This window comes from Urtica dioica, chromosome 5, assembly GCF_054948205.1.
Source record: "Urtica dioica subsp. dioica isolate 48M chromosome 5, U.dioica_male_clone48M_v1_H2, whole genome shotgun sequence".
NCBI classification, from domain to species: Eukaryota; Viridiplantae; Streptophyta; class Magnoliopsida; order Rosales; family Urticaceae; genus Urtica; species Urtica dioica.
Genome location: NC_142760.1, coordinates 3,009,408 through 3,028,924, shown reverse-complemented (window position 1 = coordinate 3,028,924; position 19,517 = coordinate 3,009,408). Strand labels below are relative to the sequence as shown.

The 19,517-nt window shown below is 31.1% G+C and overlaps 1 protein-coding gene and 1 non-coding gene across 2 annotated transcripts; both read right to left on the bottom strand.

Annotated features, from left to right (window-relative positions):
- Nucleotides 1-5,229: 5,229 nt before the first annotated feature.
- LOC149394832 (small nucleolar RNA snoR74) lies at nucleotides 5,230-5,338 on the bottom strand. Its single transcript, XR_016298454.1, has one exon. It is a non-coding gene; the product is annotated as a small nucleolar RNA snoR74 (small nucleolar RNA).
- Nucleotides 5,339-12,053: 6,715 nt separating this feature from the next.
- Nucleotides 12,054-13,225, bottom strand: LOC149394831 (uncharacterized). Its single transcript, XM_089614073.1, has one exon. The coding sequence runs from the start codon at nucleotides 13,042-13,044 to the stop codon at nucleotides 12,250-12,252; it is 795 nt and encodes a 264-aa protein (XP_089470199.1). The 5' UTR covers nucleotides 13,045-13,225; the 3' UTR covers nucleotides 12,054-12,249.
- Between the last annotated feature and the right edge of the window lie 6,292 nt (nucleotides 13,226-19,517).

The following is a 19,517-nucleotide window of genomic DNA, read 5'->3' as shown; positions in this document are numbered from 1 at the left end:
TATTAGATGAATGACGTTTGCACATATATTTTTTTTTTCTTTTCTTTCATCCCTTCCAATATATATCAAATATTAATTTGCATTTTGGTAACAGTAATGTCCCACCCGAAGGGGGTGGGTGAAATGTAGGGGTGAAACTGGATCGGTTCGGTTCGGTTTTTGACATTTTTAGTATCCGAATCCGAATTTTCGGTTTTTAAAAACTCGGTCCAGTATCCGGTCCAATTTAGTCTAAAACCGAAATTCACTTATCCGAATATTCGGTTATCCGGTTTCTTAAATCCAGTATCCAGTCCAGTATCCAGTTTTTAAAATTCGGTTATCCAGTTTGTAAAATTTCATATCCAATTTAATATCCAATTTTATAAAATGGATATCCATTTTCTAAAATCCAAATTCGGTTTGTAAAAATTCAAAAAACGAGTACAAACGACTCTTATAAAGCTCCAAAATGACAATACATAATCTAAAACTGAGTAAAAAAAATAAAATTCAAAAGGACACTCGTCTCCAACTACATGTACATGTAAATATCATAATATAAAATTAAAATTACAACCCTAATGATCATAATAAACCATACAACAATTGAATTTGTATGTTACTTTTATAGATCACATAATCAAGTTGTAGTAGCAGTAGGAGTTGATATATGAGAAGTTTGTTCTTTTATGACAACTTGACCATCATCTGTCAATAATAATGACATAAATTTAAAATAAATTTGTTTTAATAAACAAACAACAAATGAATATGTGAAATAAAATATCAAATTAATTATCTTACCAAAAACAACTTGCTTAGAATCATTTAGTGCTTCCACTTCAGCAAAATCTGATTTGGGAAAAATATAAAAACGCTAGGTCTCTCTCAAAATTAGGTCAAGTCTTTTTTTTAATATATATTTATTTTTAATTAAAAAAATCGGTTAAATAACCGATATCCAGATTTTCCCAAAATCAAATCCGATATCCGGTCCAGTTTTGTAAACTGGATCGGTTATCCGAATCCGAATTTCGGTTAGCTGACGTGGCTCCAAATTTTGGTTTCGGTTCGGTTTGGATATCGGTTTTATCCGATTTTCGGTTCGGTTTTGTACAACCCTAGTGAAATGGTATAAAAGGAAACTTTTAGTTTTATAAAAAAAGAATTAAAAAAATTAGGTAAAAAAAAATAGCCAATTAAAACGTTTGGAATCGTTATATAGTTAACATTTAGTAAATGTTAGATAAATAACCCTAAAAATGACGTGTCATGCTTGATTTACCTTTTCATATTGAAATAAAAAAAAAGAAGTGAGATATTTACGTCAATTTACACGTTTAGCGTGACATTCCTGATTTGCCATTTCATTGAAATAAAATGGTGGTGTATTTACGTTAATTTACACGTGTAAATACATGGATGTGATTATTTACCTAAGATTTACGAAACCTTGACTATATAGCAATGTGAAACTGTAAATATGTCTATATACCTAATGGACCCAAAATTTTAACGGGTAGAAAGTTTTACAAATTTCAACGCATTTGAAAGATGTTTAAAATCTAGCCAACGTTTTAATGATTTTAAAATCTGGTCACATTCGATGACGTGACCTCATTAATCAGAGAGTAATTTACGATTGTACTTAACATTTTTATTAATTTTTTTAATATATATACGTTAATTTGGGTAAATATACACTAATTTTGGTAAATGACTAATGTACCAAAATAAACGAAAAACTAGCTAGTTCTTTAAAAATTAAGTTTGAATTTGGCTAAATAATTACGGAACCCTTTTATAAATGCTTTAAAGGGTACGATAGATATCGATTATTCCATCCACCTTACTTATCGCCATGTGAAAGGTTGACAAATTCGAGTAATTTATTGACTTTTTAAAATTTAAAGAATGAGCCAAAGTACCCAATTATCATAAGCGTAGAGAAAAACGTCCGAGTGCTTACACGGCAAAAAAAACCCAACAAAATATACTCGAACTAAGAACCCGATATAGATGATTAAGTTATCTTTAAAACACAAAAAGTACAAGAGTATAATGGACAAATCATCTGTAACTAAACTAAATACAAGACCCAACACATCAAGAGTAAAGCACATAATTTAAAGAAATATAAAAAATATTACTAATCCTAAAACTAACTTCCTATCTAATCCACCACAAAAAACAACAACGAATATCGATAATGCACGGGGGTCATGGATTACGTGACAACGCCATCGAGATGGCTATAGATGAGCGTGTCAAAGAGAAGTCCAGATGCGACCCAAACATAGATCCAAGTGTTCGACCCGCTTGGTTGGGCATGGCCAGAAGAAAAACCAACGCTGACTGCGATGAACGGTGGAGAAAAGTGAGCCAAGAGACTCGAGATCTACTCTCAGAGAAAGGATCCGTCATGGTATGGAGGTGGTGGAATCTGGGAGATGGGAAGGCAAAATTTGGAGAAAGTGACATTAAGCGCTCCAAAAATGATGATTCAGAGAAGATAGTGGAAACCCTCATCTCCTCCTAGGTCGGAGAACTGTGGAACGGTTTTTTACTCCCCAGAGGGAGAACAGCAACTGCAAATGAATGAAATTTCAATATATCTCAAGCATAGTGGTAGAGGAGTCCAAAACCTACGTATATAAGAAAAGTGTATCGTCTCCACATGTACTTCCGGATGATTTTGACCTCGAGACTTCTATGGAGGCATTGTATGCGTAGATTAGTCCTACCGTCCACTCATATCATTGTGGTTGATAACAAGACACTCTTTATAGCCTTGTTATAAAGATTGCAAATTATAACATGGTCAAAAGTCATTTGTATATGAATAGAAGAGAACATTCCATGTCGGATTGTAATCTTGTTTTTCTATTTACTCTCTATTTATAACGTAAGTAATCATCTAAATCTAAATTCGGTGTTCAGACATTCAGGCTTCTTAAAATTTGGGTCATAAAATTTATTGACAAGAATTCTTGTAAACTCATTGATTTATTGAAAAAACATACCAATAAATCACTTAGTTTATTGACAAACATATCAATAAATACGAGGATATTTTGACAAACATTCCAGCCAGTTAAGGACTTTATTGATAAGTCATTTCAAAATAGGAAAGAAAAAAAAAATATTTATATGAAACGATAACTCATAGTTTTAGAATAAACATGACTATTTAGATTTTGGTAAAACATTTTCTCAATAATAGTACTTTTGAAATAATCCCAACAATCTGTGTTCTACAACTAGCATTGGACCGTAATTAGCAATGCACTAGCCCAAGTCCAACCATGATCAAAAGGTCATGGACGTTGTTTTGCGAAACTAGGAAAATTCTACAAATACTTTTAGGTCTTTAACAATCATTTCTTATAAATATTAAAACTTTGTCTTCATTAAAAACAAAAATAAAGTATCAATATATTTATGATTGTGCATTCTGTTTCTTTCAAGTTGTCCATTTTTTTTTTATCCATATACCTAATGAATAATCAATCATGCAAACAAAATGTTAGGAAAAAAAAATGCTTTAACTTAATTTTTCCGGTATCCATAACCATTTTAAGGATGAAATTATTTCTATAACCTTTGTTAGATTAAATCCTCGATCTTTATTTTTAGGTGGACACACTCGGATAACATGTATTTATATCCTTATGGAGCGCAAAATAATTGGCTTGTTCTTGCCTTGTGGGATCCCTCCTCAAAATGTACGCGGTCAATGAACTTACGGCGAGCTTGCACGAGAATTCTCTCTGGTTTGCTAGTTAATTGAGTGAAGATTTTTACTGTACTTTCTTAGCCATAATAATAATAATTTTATAATATAGTTTATAATTGTAGTTTATACGTACAAATTAACGTAGTCAAACTCAAATTTATTATTATAAATTCATAACTTTATTTCATGTAATGTTATTCAAACAAATTAAAGCTGTAAATATACACGATGTCATGAATACAGTTATAAACTTATAATACGTATGCTTCAAAAATCATTAAAATACACAAAACATAAGTTGCAAATATACTATGCAAATAAATAAATCGACCAAGTATGTGTGAAACACATACCTGTTTTACATTCATACAAAAATTACAACGTATTGGCACCGACTAGATATTCGTTTGGGAAGCTTAAAACATTGATGTAAACAATACAGTAATAACAAAAAAAAATTCTCCAAGTTATTAACGATCATTAAATGTTATTGTCATTCATGCCAAAGTCCAGAAAAATATACACGTACAAGATCTCACAACCCACCTGCCCCGATATCAAACCGGAAAAACTTGTTGGAATCAAAATTAACCGCTTGTTTTTTTAATAAATAGTTTAACCTCAACATCTTCACAAGAGAGGCCCAAGGAAGACCTTTGCCTTAAGTGGAATTTTGGACTCTCAATATTTACTTCTGGGGTCCATGTGAGACTCTTAGTTTGTTTTGCTATTTACACATTGTAACATCTTTAGCACTTCTAACGTTAACAAAAGCAAGTCAAGGTTTTAGAAAATGGATGGATCTATTACCTCCTACAATAACTTTTTCCATAATCAACTAAAATAATGAGTTTCAACAATTATAAATTCAGGAGAAAGACTATATTGTGTACAATTTAACTCTCTTTTTTTTTTATTACTTTTTTTCTAATTTTTTTGTTCTCTTATATATGTCAACAAAGTTGGGCTTGTTTGACGATTTGTTGACATGTATGTCAACAAATCACATAATTTGTTACTATATGTCAACAAATGACACGATTTGTTGACATAAGTTTTATTTTTTAACGTATTCAATTTTATATTTCACGAAGCCCGAGAAGCAAGCCTTCACCGAACTTGTATATTGTATATGATATTTTAACTCCTATAGTTAAAAAAAATGATTTTTGAGAGATACAATATGTGAGTGATTAAAATGACAAACTTTGTTGACACATATGTCAACAAACGACACAGTTTGTTGACATGTATGTCAATAAACGACACGATTTGTTGATATGTATGTCATCAAGTCTGGGCTTGTTTAACGATTTGTTAAGATATATAACAAATGACACGATTTGTTATTTATTGACATGTAAACAAATGACATAATTCGTTGACATGTCAACAAATAACACGATTATATCTCATTTACTAAGTATGATTTTTAAGTTCATAAAAAAAATTGAAAACAATTTCTAGAATACCTTTTAGAATTACAAATTCAAAGAGAATTTTTTTTAAATACATCTAGCATCGTTTACTGAACCTTTAGCCCCAGTACGAGAAAAACATAGGTTCACCCAATAACAATGCACAACTGATCTTCCTGAAGCAAGTTTGAAGGGCTTTTTTAAATGTTTTCATACAAGAGGTTTCAAATGTCGTGTCATTACAACCTTGTTTTCGTTCCCCGTTGATGCATTCGCGGTTCCGGGAGTTGATTGGGTATATAAATTAAGTGATATAGCAATATCATCTCGAGCTGATTGAGTATCATCTGGTGTTGTTAAAACCCTTCCTTCAATAAAATAAATCATCAATGACTACAACAAAGAACAACTAAATAAAAAAAATTATTTCAAAAATCAAACGAAAAGGAAAACAAATATTTCAGGAGTATACCATATCTACATCCATATCTCAACATATATAACTATACAACATATTCTAATTCAAAGCTTGCTGGCAAATGGAAACTAAAAATAAAAATAAAAACATAAAATCAAGTGAAAAGTTGAGACCAATCTTACTGATTGTCCAAAAAGACTTACTAGTAAATAACATAAAATTAAGGCAAGTAGCTTCACCATTGTTTCACGTTTAACTTATTTGTTTTGTACTCAAATTGGCTCTATAAATCCAATTAGCTCTTTAAAAATTAGTGCGGCCAATGAAAGCTTGTTAAATTGTTATTGGATGATGTTTATATGTGAGACCTACTTAAGCCAAGAAATGTATTGAAATACCATTATGGGATGATCTCGCTTAAATGGATGTAGCTTGAGAATCTTGAGTGGAAAATGAAGCGTATTGGCTTAAAGTTGGTCTAAAATCAACATATGTAATAAGGCATTTGACAAAACTTCATTTAGCGAAATCACAAATTCACGATATATTAGCAACCACAAGAATAAAAAATAAACATAACACGCAGAAGAACAAAATAATTGAATGCCGAGACCAAATAGAACAAAATATATATATTTTTTTTTTTTTTACATACAAAGAGAAACAAATACAGTTAATTGTCAATACTCGGTGACGGATGATAAGTTGCGACGGAAATAGGTGAGCAATGATGAAAGGGGACCGACGGCGAGAGGCGAGCGACGGAGAAAGACAATTGACAGAGAATGGGGATTTTCGGAGAAATGAGATCAACAACGACATGAAAACGGTGGTAAGAGAGAATCGACGGTGGGAGATAAGTAAAGACTAACTTACCGCTTACCGCTACCGTACCGTGACTTCAATTTTACTGGTTTATCGCTTACCTTCTATGGTATACCGTGGTAAGTGTCGAATGTTTACCACAATTTGTTATATAAATAAATAAATTGATATAAATAAAACATGAGGTATTTGCAGAGTTTGATAAAATATTTACGGTATTTATGAAACTTTTTGCATTATTTGCGGACTTTACGAAAAATGAAGACATTTGCAAAATATACTCGAAACTCTATCGTGGACATGCGGAATGTGGAACTCAGCGCGGAATCTATAGTATTTGAAACCCTGGTTCAAATATTATAGCCAAACTATTTAAATATTAAGAAAATAGTCCAAACTCATACCTATGTCTCACTTAATATAACGCATGCGTCATGTCTTAGTTAGAACTATTTTCTTAATTAATATATTTAAGCTATAATTTTGATTTAGCATAAAGTTGTTATATGACTAACTCTCCATTTTTAATATAAAAAATATTACTATTTAGATTTTTTACTTCTTATGTTGTTGCAATATTTCCGTACGCACTTGCACGTAGTTGCTCAAGTAATGTAATCGTAAGAGCGAGTTGATCCCACGAGGACTTTGCTTAACCGAAACTTAACTAACTAGCAACGAACTGAACTCAAGTAGATGAAGATGATTATTAACTAATTTTCAGAAAATAAATAAAACACAATTATAGACATAGTTGAACGGATTTAAGGCAATATAATTATTATAGCGCAATTCTTTGCAAAACAATTTTTTGCGGCGCACTGATGCACGTTTGTAACGGGTGATTCAGCGCAGCGCACTAACTTTTGGGGCGGTGCGCTGAGGCATTGACCATCGTTGATTTTCACGAAATTCTTTGTTTTTTTTCTCCGTTTTGACATCCAAATTCTTTTGAATGACTCCTTGTGATGTTTGGAAGCTCAAATATGCACCCAAAACCTAAAACTCACTATAGAAACACCAAATATTTTCAAATACACTTAAGAACTCACTAACTTCACTCTCGGGAATGTTAGATTTGTCCGTAAAAAACGCACTCGTCAAATACCCTCAAACTTGAATCTTTGCTTGTCCTCAAGCAACACACTAAACTCGACAATACAAATAAACACACCAAAGAATTTACACTAAAAACGAATGATGATAAAAAAAAATAGTAACGGTATCAAGTGTATGCTATGTGCCTGAATCTATAAAAAAAATTCGAAAACGAGTCAATTCACACATGAAACCAAAAAAAAAGTTAGATCGACTAAATGGCTTTTTCAACACGTACCCGATCAAGATCACTCGTGTGTGAAATATGCCCCAAAAGAGAGAGCAGTCAACTCAATAAGTTCGTTCACGCCTTTGAATGTCAATGCTCAAATAATAATGAAATATGAATCGAACACTATAATGCTTTTCGCTGCTCACTCTCCACTAATGCAAGATACTTACCGAGGGAATCAATAGGGCTTTGTCGGCTTGTAATGTTAGGCTAGGGTCAACGATAAGATAATGAAAAATAATGGTTTAAACGTTAACCTTAGCGACTCAAATCTCACAAAACATTTTCAACCCTCATAAGATTTCTTCCACTCAATCCTTTCCCATCTTTCGAGAACGTTCCCTATCATAGTCGTGTTTCCCCCAATATCCCCCAAACTTTAGCTCAAAACTATCTTGGATCCATTATCGAACTAGTCTCTAAAAGAATTATCACATAACACCACCCAAACACTAAAAATAAATAAACAACAAGAATAAACACTTTTTTTGTAATTTTCTTTTCTTTCTTTTTCTCTTTTTTTTTTTATCTTTTTTATACAAGTCCATGAAAAAAATAAACAAACAATCACCGATGGTGTGTATGATGAACTATGAACACGTAGAGACTAATCAAATCATGGCGTAATTCTTCAAAAATCAATTCTTTGCGACGCGCTGGTGCACGCTTGTAACCGCGGTCTGTCTCGGGTGATTCAGGGCGGCGCGTTGACTTCTGGCACAAAGCGTTGAGGCGTTGACCAACATTGACTTTCACGGAAGTCTTCGTTTTTTCTCCGTTTTGACATCCAATTTCTTTTGAATGACTCATGTGATATCTCGAAGCTCAAATATACACCCAAAACTTGAAATTCACAATGATAACACTAAATATCTACAAATTCACTTGAGAACTCGCTAAATACACGCTCAGAACGATAGATATGTACGTATAAAATGCACTCATCAATTATGCGCTTGACCGAAATGACTGACAAGGTTATTAACCTCATCATAGCTTTATTTACTCCAAGAATCCAAAAGAGAATGAAGAACATCTGGCGCTTGCACTACCCGTGCTAATCATTTGTATTCCGAATTCTTAAAGTGAAAATCTAAGTTAGAATCTGTCAATTTTTCAAAGTCACCGGAGGGATAAAAAAAAGTTCCTTGGTTTATTCGTTTCTCATAGAAGTTTTGTACATTTTTTCCTCTCAAATTTTCACTTCTCTTCTATTTTTTTTCATCTTACAAACAACAGCAAAAATTAGGAGGGATTTCATTTCTTTACCCCTTCTATTTTTCGGGTTGCAAACGAAGAATTACAAAAGTCACGAGACAGCGTTGGCTAGAACTAATCAAAGATTATAGATTATGATTGTAGAAAGAGCATGGCAAAATCATGGGAGGTCAAAACTCAAAACCAAGTAATTCCACATTGTCAAAGAGTTGAAAAGGATATAATATGAACCACGTCAACAACAACAAAAAAAAAGTCTTTCACAATTAACGAGGTTACGTCTGTAGTAAGGTTTAAGAACGAGTAATAACAAATTAGTGGATTTCTCTCTTGATACGTGCATCAGAAATTTCATCCAGATTACAAGAATTCAAAAGTCATAGTTTTTCAAATGAAAATTGCCAAAAATAGAGCAACGATGAAGAACCCTTTTCAAAGAGAAAACTGTCCAAAGAACAAAAGAAATAATGATCAAAGATTCATTTGTAGGTCCCATAATACTTAAGACCTTATTTTCTTTCAATAAAACTGGACCATTAAATTGCACATTTAATCCAGCTCTTTCTAAAACAAGAGTATCATTATTAATGAAAAAAATATGATGGATAATAATTTGGATAAAACAAAATGGTAACACGCATGATTACTGGAAGGAAAAGAATTCCGCAAGGAAAGTAATACAAATATGATAAAGAAATAAGTATATTCTTTTATACCAATTTCTAATTAGGCATAACCATTATATTGATTATTAGTTATAATTCACAAATACACGTCTACCTACTTTCTTAACTTTTAAAGAAATTATTGAGTGATCTGTAATCATATCCGACCGCTTGTATTATTAACATATTTGTTTAATTATAAAAACTGCAAATCAGTAGTTGATTAAATATTCAGTAGATTCTTTCCAACCACCCTCTTATGTAAAATTTATTCTTTCGCATCTCTATAGGCAATTTGTTTTTAAAATATTTCATACAAGGTGTAGATCTCAAATCATCCATGTTTTAGAACCCAAAAATTATAGGGAAAAAAATGAGGATCTATTATACTCTGTTACTTCGAATTTCCGTACAAGGTGTAGATCTCAAATCATCCATGTTTTCCATAGTAATTTTTTTAAAATTTATATTTCATATTAAAATTGTGGTTTCAAACACAACCTTAAGTAAAAGATATTATATTAATAGAAAAACTACCACTAGGGGGAAAAAAGCCTTTGGAACCAAAGTGTCAAAAGTCGCTTCTAAACCCTTATTCATCGCTTCTAAAAGTCATTTACAAGCGACAAAGTGTATGTGTAATTTAAATAGCAACAATAAAATACCAATGATGATTAGTATAAAAGACTTATAACCCTTTTTTTTTCCAAGGGATCCTATGTGTATTAATGCAGGATTATAAATTTCTCAAAATTAGCATAAAAATGCATTTTTTTTTACATAACTGGCCATCGAAATACTAATCATGATTAGCATAGAATAATTATAACCCATATATATATACATATATATATATATATATATATATATTATGGGAATCCATTTGTTTTTATTGAAAGGTTGTAATTTTCTCAAATTTTGCATTAAAAATGCATTTTTCGCATAAAAAATGCATTCAGTACAGATCAAAAGACATATTTTTCATTCAATAATCGCTTTTCAATAAATTTTGATGGAAATCATTTTCGATGAAGTTCAAAATGAATTTTATTTTACCACGGATAAGAAAATTTTCCACGAAAATCTGTAAAAGGTGATTAAGAAAAATATTTTCAATTTTTTAATGTAAATTTTATTTTTACAAGTAAAACAAATCGGAAAAATGATTCTATGACTTTATATATGAGTGTTGTTCAATATATATACATATATATAAAAAATATATATTGCATATCAAGTTTGTAAAACCAAGTTAGTAAATTGTAGAACCTAGTATTATTATTGGGAACTCTTATTAATAGCATGTTGACGTAATTTTTTTTAATAACAACGAAAATATGTTTTCGACTAGTATCGAACGACGATCACATGTTTTAACTAATTATTTTGTGTATTGTTTTAGCAATTTAAGTTTGATTTGAGTGCGGAGCATACATACTTAATGGATGATATATAATGGTTTACTTGTATTAAAAATTAATGTTTTGGTATACACCCAACATTTTATTCTTTGCATTTCTATCGACATGTTGATTTTCTATTTTTTTTTTCTTCAAGTTTTTCACATTATTTCCAACCGTGTGTGGGTTTTCCTTATTCGGGAGCGCCTCGAAACAACATGGCAAATAAATTCTAGAACCTTAATATTTTGATCCAATATTTCATCTTCTTTTTATTTTCATTTTTTGTGGAGTTTGAAATTTTCATTGAACTTGCTTGCAATTTAAGGCTTGTTTCAATGTACTCCAATTGATGAATCATTTTTATAAACAACGAAATAAAAGACCATATAATCTAATTATTAAAAATAACTTATTTATTTGAGAAAAAGGTTATAAGTTCCAAGCAAAAAAATAAAAAGGTTATAAGAATTTTTTCCTTAATTTTCAAATAGTAATTTAAATAATTTATGTCTCAATGGTAAAGAAAGAGAACGGTGGTTTTCTTTCACTTATAGAAAAAAGGAAAAAGAAAAATCTTAAAAGGTATAGCAAATGATTAGATAAGAATGTTATCGCTTCACACAACTATTCCTCTACGCTTCTTTGGTATGGACTAATATGGAGTTTCTTAGAAGTCTCACGATATACATAACTTGTACAAATCTATATCTTTTTCAAAATAACAACTGGCTATGACCATATCAATATATACAGCTAATTAATACAATATATTGACTTGACCCAAAAATAACACAAGATAGAAACGAAACTATCACACACAAACTTGTTGTATAAAGAAATTCAACACGTGAAACATATATTTACATATAGTCAAGTTTAATCGAGTTCAAACTTGTAGTTGAATATTCCATATATTATTCTCAATTTTACTTAAACCACTTGATCAAAGCAAAAGAAAAATCACACTCCATGCAAATGAAAAAAAAAAAAAAAAAAGTCATTCTCAATTTTACTTAAACCACTTGATCAAAGCAAAAGAAAAATCACATTCCATGAACAAAAAAATTCACCCAAAAAGGAGATCTGTTTTTTTTTTTTTTTTTTCTCTTTATAATAATTATTTGTTTCAGAACAACAAAGACAGCAAGATATAGCTTGCCTTGAACTAACCAAAGCCATAAATGATTAATGACAAAAAATAATGAAATAAAATTATTTACATATTGTTGGAAAAAGCAAAATCACGAGTCACTTCTACAACATGTACGCCTTTAGCGCGTCGCAGCACCGAGTCACGGCCGAGTCACAACCCAGCTCACCGACGCCGTACGGCGAGTCGAACCTCCTAAGGTCTCCGACCGCCACGTGTCCGCTGACCTCATCCCTGACGTAGACCTTCCGCTCATCGAATCCGCCCCCGACGATCTTCCCGAACTGCGGGCCCCACTCGGCGAGTATCGCCGGGATCTTATTCCCCACGCGCGTGTCCCAAGCACCGAGCCCCACGCGCCCGGTCGACGCGCCGAGATCGTCGTCGTCTTCTTCCTCGTCCTCGTACGCCAAGCCGAAGCTATCCCAGAGCTTCACGACGCTCTTTCCCGACGAGAAGTCCGACCACGAGAAAGCGCGTCGTTGACGGATGCCTAAATTACAATTTTGCCCCTCGGCGTAAAAACCAGAGCCTCTGACGTGGAAATCCTCTTCTCTGTCGCCTTCTTCAGAAATCGACGACCACGAAACGGCATCGTCTTCGTCGATCTCGATTTCGTCGTCGTTTTCGTCGTCGCTGCAATCCGAGAAATCGTCGCCGTTTAGAAGAGGCTCCGAAGAAGAAGACGAATCAGGCGTTTTGCAGTAATGGCATTGCAATCGGAGAATTATCACTCTGATTCTCGTGATTATGGTTCCGAGGGACGCCACGAGGGCGATTATGAAGGCGCTCCATTTGAGGAGGCTCTGAGCTTGGAGAGCTCCGACGGCGGAGATTAGGGAAGGGCTTACGTGGCCAGCGTCGAAGTTGCTTAGCCTGTTTATCACTGGAACTTCCATGGCTGAATTTCAGAGAGAGAAAGAGATGTAGAGAGAGAGGGAAATTAATGAGAAAGAAATGGAGGTTTTTTTTTTAGGTTTGGAGGTTTGGCGGGTTTTAAAGAGAAAAAAAGAAGAAGAAATGTAAAATTAAAATTTAATAATAATAAACCAAAAAGAACACGTTGGTGAGTTTTGTGGGTAATGACATGGCAGATAAAAGTTCAAAAGTACGCCGTTGTATATTATATAGATTATAGATTATAGAGTGTGAGATTGGATTTGGATTGGAAGAACTGTATGAGAGAGAGAGAGAGAGAGGCTTGTTCACTGCTGAGTCATGTATGGAAATAATTCTCTGCATGTGAGCCTACGGAGAATCTTTGCAAGTGGGTCTGTGTTTATGAGGGTGTGGTGGTCAGTTCGCTCTTATTGGTTTCACCATAGGAATAGTGACACGTTGCTACGTTACTTCTTGTGTGTAACACCAAATGTACTACGACACCAGAAATATTAACTATCACGACAACAAATTTATTGTATCTGAAATTTACGATAATAAAGTATTCTGTGAAAGGTTTAAGTTTAAGTTTAAGTTTGACACGCATGATATATCCTTTTTTTTTCTTGTAGACAGATACCGTTTCACAAAAGTTAAAATATAGATTAGCACCTTATTAATCATGTATCTTATGTAAATTTATTTTTTCTTTTTGACTATATATTCTTTTATTATTTCATCATCTCTTGACTTTTAATAACCACACCGAACCTTTTCTTTTTAGTTCTCTTTCAAGTCTTGGTTTCATTTTTTGACAAATCAATAATGACAATTTCATCATATCAGTCGTTAATTCTATGTCTCATTTACTCGTCTTTGACATCAATTTCTTTGACAAATCAATAATTTATTTTAAATTCCACATCCGTAAAAACTTATCTTTCGATAGGCATGTCTCGCTCAATATATATATATATATATATATATATATATATGCAATAAAATAAACGTCTAATTATGTTGTTTCTCATAAACCATTTTAATATTTCGTTCCAGGGTTAAATTATTGTGTAAACTAACCAAAATTATACGATTTTTCATTAATTTTATATGTTCCAAGAGCCAGCCGATAATATGTATGATGGCTTTGATGAGAATATGACAAAAGTATCATTATTGAGTGGGTCGCGTCCTTCTGTTATATTAAAAAAAAAAATCGAGTTGTCGCGGTTGAGTTCTTTCGTTATTCAGGTTTTTTTTTTTTTTTTTTTTTAAGTAATAAAATATTATAATCGGACTCTTTCAAAAAATTGTGTCATTTGTGTGGCCGGTCCATGATTGATTATGATTTAGGTTTGGTTCGGTTATAAATTCTTCTCCATTTTTTTTGTTGCTTGTTTGCTTTTTCTTTTGATGCTCTCTCACCGGCCACATAGTACACGAGTGCTATTTTGGAAAATTTGTGGTCCAAGCGTCACGTTTCTGAGATCTCAAGGTTTTCAGCGAATTAAATAAATAAATAAATATGTTGTCTTTGCTTTCAGACAGAAGTTTTGATTAAAATATGTGGTTCATTTTGGTTTGTGATATTACTTTTAATATTGTTGGTTTTGTTTTTCCTTTTTTGTGAAACAAGTTGTTTGAGCCTTTGAGGCTCACTTTTGATGGCCGGAGAATATATATGTTTTTGAATTATTATTTGCAGAATATTAGTCATTATTATCTATTTTTTATACTTTTGTGTTATTGCTAAAAGCCAATTATACATGTATCATTCCATATGGTTATGGATTAGGTATATGCCTTATTTGTTAATATAATTGTTAAGCCAAAATAACATCATTTTAAACTATGATCAGACGAGTTTAGAATGATGTATATATATATATATATATATATATATATATATATATATATTATATAGTCTTTATACATTGTTTATCAAAAGCTTAAGTTTATGCATGAATTAGTCTATTTTTCAACCTTAAGAACATGAAACAAAATCATTTAGGAAATGACATATTGATATCAATTTTAAGAGAAAGTTAAGGCCCTTAATAATTCTTATCTATCTTAGTACATTATTCCAAGTTTTTAAAAATATTATGAAAGTGGGAATAAAAAAACTGACCTACTTAGTTAAAAAAATATATATATATATATATATATATATATTATACTGAATCAATTCACTTCATAAGACTTACGAGATCCACTCTGTATATAGAGTCATTTAATAATCTTCCATGTCTGTTTAAAAATTAAAATTCATGTCAAACTTGTTTAATATATCAAATATTAAGCCGGTTTGTTTTTATTTTAATTTTATATTCCTAATTTCCTTTCAAGAGATAAGTGAGATCATCACCATCAATGAGCAGAAACTAGATATATATATATATATATATATATATATATGTATCTAGCAGAAACTAGATTTATATATATATATATATATATATATATATATCAAATATTAAGCCGGTTTGTTTTTATTTTAATTTTATATTCCTAATTTCCTTTCAAGATCATAAGTGTGTAAGATCATCACCATCAATGAGCAGAAACTAGATATATATATATATATATGTATATATGTAGTAGAAACTAGATTTATATATATATATATATATATATATATATATATATATATCTATGTAGCAGAAACTAGATTTGTATATATATATATATATATATATATATATATATATATATATATATTTTTAAATAGAGAAGCAAGAATAGTGATAAGGGTGACATAAAGTGCTTTAATGAGTCTATTTTGTGCATTCAAATTATAAGTCAAGGATTCAAGTAAACAAGTGGTTGATGCTAACGACGCATATGGGATCGGTTGTTGGGTTCATTAGTGATAACTGATAACCTTGTTTTTTATTATTATTTTAAAATTTTGAAAAGATGAAGCGCTATTATTAATTTATAATCTATTTATTATTTTATAATATACGCATATCATGTGCGGAGATATTGTCATCGACATGCTGATTAATTTGTGACTCCGCATAACCAACCACCTAAACTATAAAATAGGTTCTCTCCTGTATATTTATATATTAAATATATTTTTAAAAATGTGTATATATGTATACATAATTTAGTTTCTGTATGTATATATGTGGGTGTAATGTGTCCGGCGATGTTTTACACATATGCTTGAGATTTGTTTTTGTTTTGGAGGTTTAATTCAAACTAAATTTTATTTATGTATATATTTTAATTTAATATTCAATTTTAATTACTTATTCAGCAAATTATACAGCTCAAGGATAAAAGTAATTTAAAATTTTCGTACATTAATCAACTTAGTTCATATATCAACGGTTTCATTTTTGAATTTCATTTATTAATTAGAGTTTTATCACACACACACACACACACACACACACACACACACACACACATATATATATATATATATATATATATATATATATATTATATTTATGAATTGTATGTGTACATATATTTGCACTTTCTTTATGCCATTTTCAATATGATTAAATAAGTATTCATCACGTTTTTATTATTAATAAATACCTTTTTTTTTTATTATGGAATGGTTATACGGCAAGTAAGTAAAAGATTGACTGTATTTTTATTAATTAAGTGTTGTTCCTAAGACTGTGAAGACTAACATGTATCTATATTGACATAACCGTCCAGATTATGATGTAGCATTCATGTATGGTGTTTATTGTTAATGGTTATCTCCTTGATATGATCCCGAAAGTTGCATAAATCGTTCAGCATATTGTTCAAACTTCTAACATTAGGGTATTTGTTATTTCAAGGTTAAAATAGCTGGGACATATATAAGAGTTATTTTTTTTTAACAAAAAATTAGCAAAATAGCCAAATGAAACGTTATGATTTGCTATTTAGCCAAGGTTTTGTAAATACTAAGTAATAGCCATTCCGATGACGTGACCCAATAAAAGGTTTTTTTATTTCCGAAAATTGCCGATGAGCGTTTGAATTTTGAATTACTAATTTGAATTTTCGGATGAAATTTATTCCCGAAATTTTTTGAATTGTATTTCCTGATATAAGTGTGAACAGGATTTAGTCTATTAATGATCCCTTTATTTTAGGAACTAAATGGACGTGGCAGTTGTAATTTTTTTGTTTCTTTTTATATACTATTTCTTATATTTTCGGCCAGATTTATATTGCATCGTCTATTATTTAAATTCTTGTTTCTAAAGCCCAAAAATTATTTCTTATATTTTCGGCCATATATTATTTCTTGATATCTATAGGGATCAGTAAAACTATGTAAATATGACCAAACCACCGATTTGTTTATATATTAATAAGTTGTTAATATCTCTTGTGAATTTTAAGTTGATTTCTGTAGGGATCAATAAACTTATGTAAATAATGTTGGTTGAGTGTTCATTTACATTTGCGTCGATAGGTTATTTACCCAGATTTACATAAGTCATGTTTCAGTTTAACCAATAACATCAAAATATATAGGTCTTAGTAATGACAAAGTTTACTCATATATATGTTTCTTTGGATTAACGAAGAATCCAAAGTACCAAAAGAGTTAGTAAACATAAATCTCAAAATACACATCATTAAGTAATAGAATAAACTTTGAAATCCCGATGGCGAATTAAAAAGCAAGATAAACGGTTTAGACATCGTCGATGTTGAGTGAGAAACTAGGCTGGCTGTGTGGATTCTCATCAACCTGCTTTGTTACTTTCTTCTTCGTGACATATGGTGAATGTAGCATTGCTTTTCTTTATAACGCGTTTTGGTCTCTCATTGATGGCAAGCTTCACTACAACTGGTTCGCCGTTCTTCTTGAGACGCTTTTTCACCCTTGTTTCTTCCTTTTCGGTTAGAGCTTTTTCGTCACCAACATTCTTTACAATAAACCAAAAATAATTGTTACATATTTGTTAAAAAAATTTACCATCCACATTAATATATGGTTTACTATTACATTGCCAACAATAATGTATTTCGGCAACTTTGAAAGATTGACACACTCAAATGTAAATATGTGTAAATAATGAAAAGGTAAAAAAAACTTAGACTGTCTGAAATTTACTCAGATTTACTGCAAAATATGTCGACTACTATTGTTTTCTTCTAACATCCAAACTCAGCAGTAAATATGTGAAAATAAATATTAGATTAAAAAAACTTATACTATCCAATATTTACTCAGATTTACTGCAAAATATGTCGACTACTATTATTTTCTTCTAACATCCAAACTCAGCAATAAATATCTGTAAATAAATATTTGGTCCAAAAAACTTAGACTATCCAATATTTACTCAGATTTACTGCAAAATATGTCGACTCCAATTTTTTCTTCTAACATCCAAACACCCAATTTTCTAAACGCATTCACAATGGTATATCGGGAAAACTAACACACTGATACATGATTTCATTTTACTGCGCATCAAGATTTATACATCAAACCCGTTCCAACAACATTTAAACATTCAAAATGATTTACAATAAACATAATAATCATTGAATGACACATGATTTTGTATTTAAATCACAATAGTCAGATCCCCCAAATTTCATTGTGATGAATAGGGTTTTGTGTAAATTTTAGGATTAATGACCAATAATCCACGGATTCATTACACATAGGGAGAGGAATGTTCAATACCATCTAATTTCAAAATCGATTCCAAAAAAAAAAATTCTGTAAAATTTTAATATGTAAATCGAGGTTGAACATTAGTAAATAAGAGTTCCAATCACAAAAAAATAACACATGCATACCTGTTACAGCCGGAGAGAGGAGCTGGTCTGAAAAATAGTTGCAGTTCGTCGGAAGTCGCCAAAATAATTGCAGTTCGTCGGAGAGAGGAGCTGGTTTATGAAAATATTTTTGGGAGCGATTTTTTTTCTTAATGGCAGAGTAAATATTGGTGGGGCGATGATCGGTTTTAAATGCAGTTATTACTTCCTCGATTCTCGGAATCACGTTACCTATTTTATTGTTTTCTTAAGTCAACCGTGTGTTATGGGCGGGAAAGTCTGGGCGTTTTGGTAAATTTAGAAATGTCTTAAATGATATCTGGCTATTTACTTAGTATTTACAAAACCTTGGCTATTTAGCAATTCTAAAGGTTTGATTTGACTATTTTGCTAAATTACCCTTTCTTTAATAATTTTAATCTCATTTTGGATCAACATTTTGAACCCATGCGTTTCGATATAGAGTCGGATCTTATGAAAGAATGTGAGTCAAATGGTATTAGAAGCCCATCCTTATCTTGCCGAAAAGACTCACAGCCACTTACGAAAATGAGAAAAACATGAACTAATTGAGTGCAAATGAATTTCCTTCAATGCATCTTGCGACGCTAAATATTAGTCTTTCTGTTTTGTGTGAAGTGAAGTAGTATATTAGTGAAAGAAAATAAGGTGAAATAGAAGATAGTTTCACACTATTGAGAACTCTTACCTCAAGTTTATGGTGTAATGA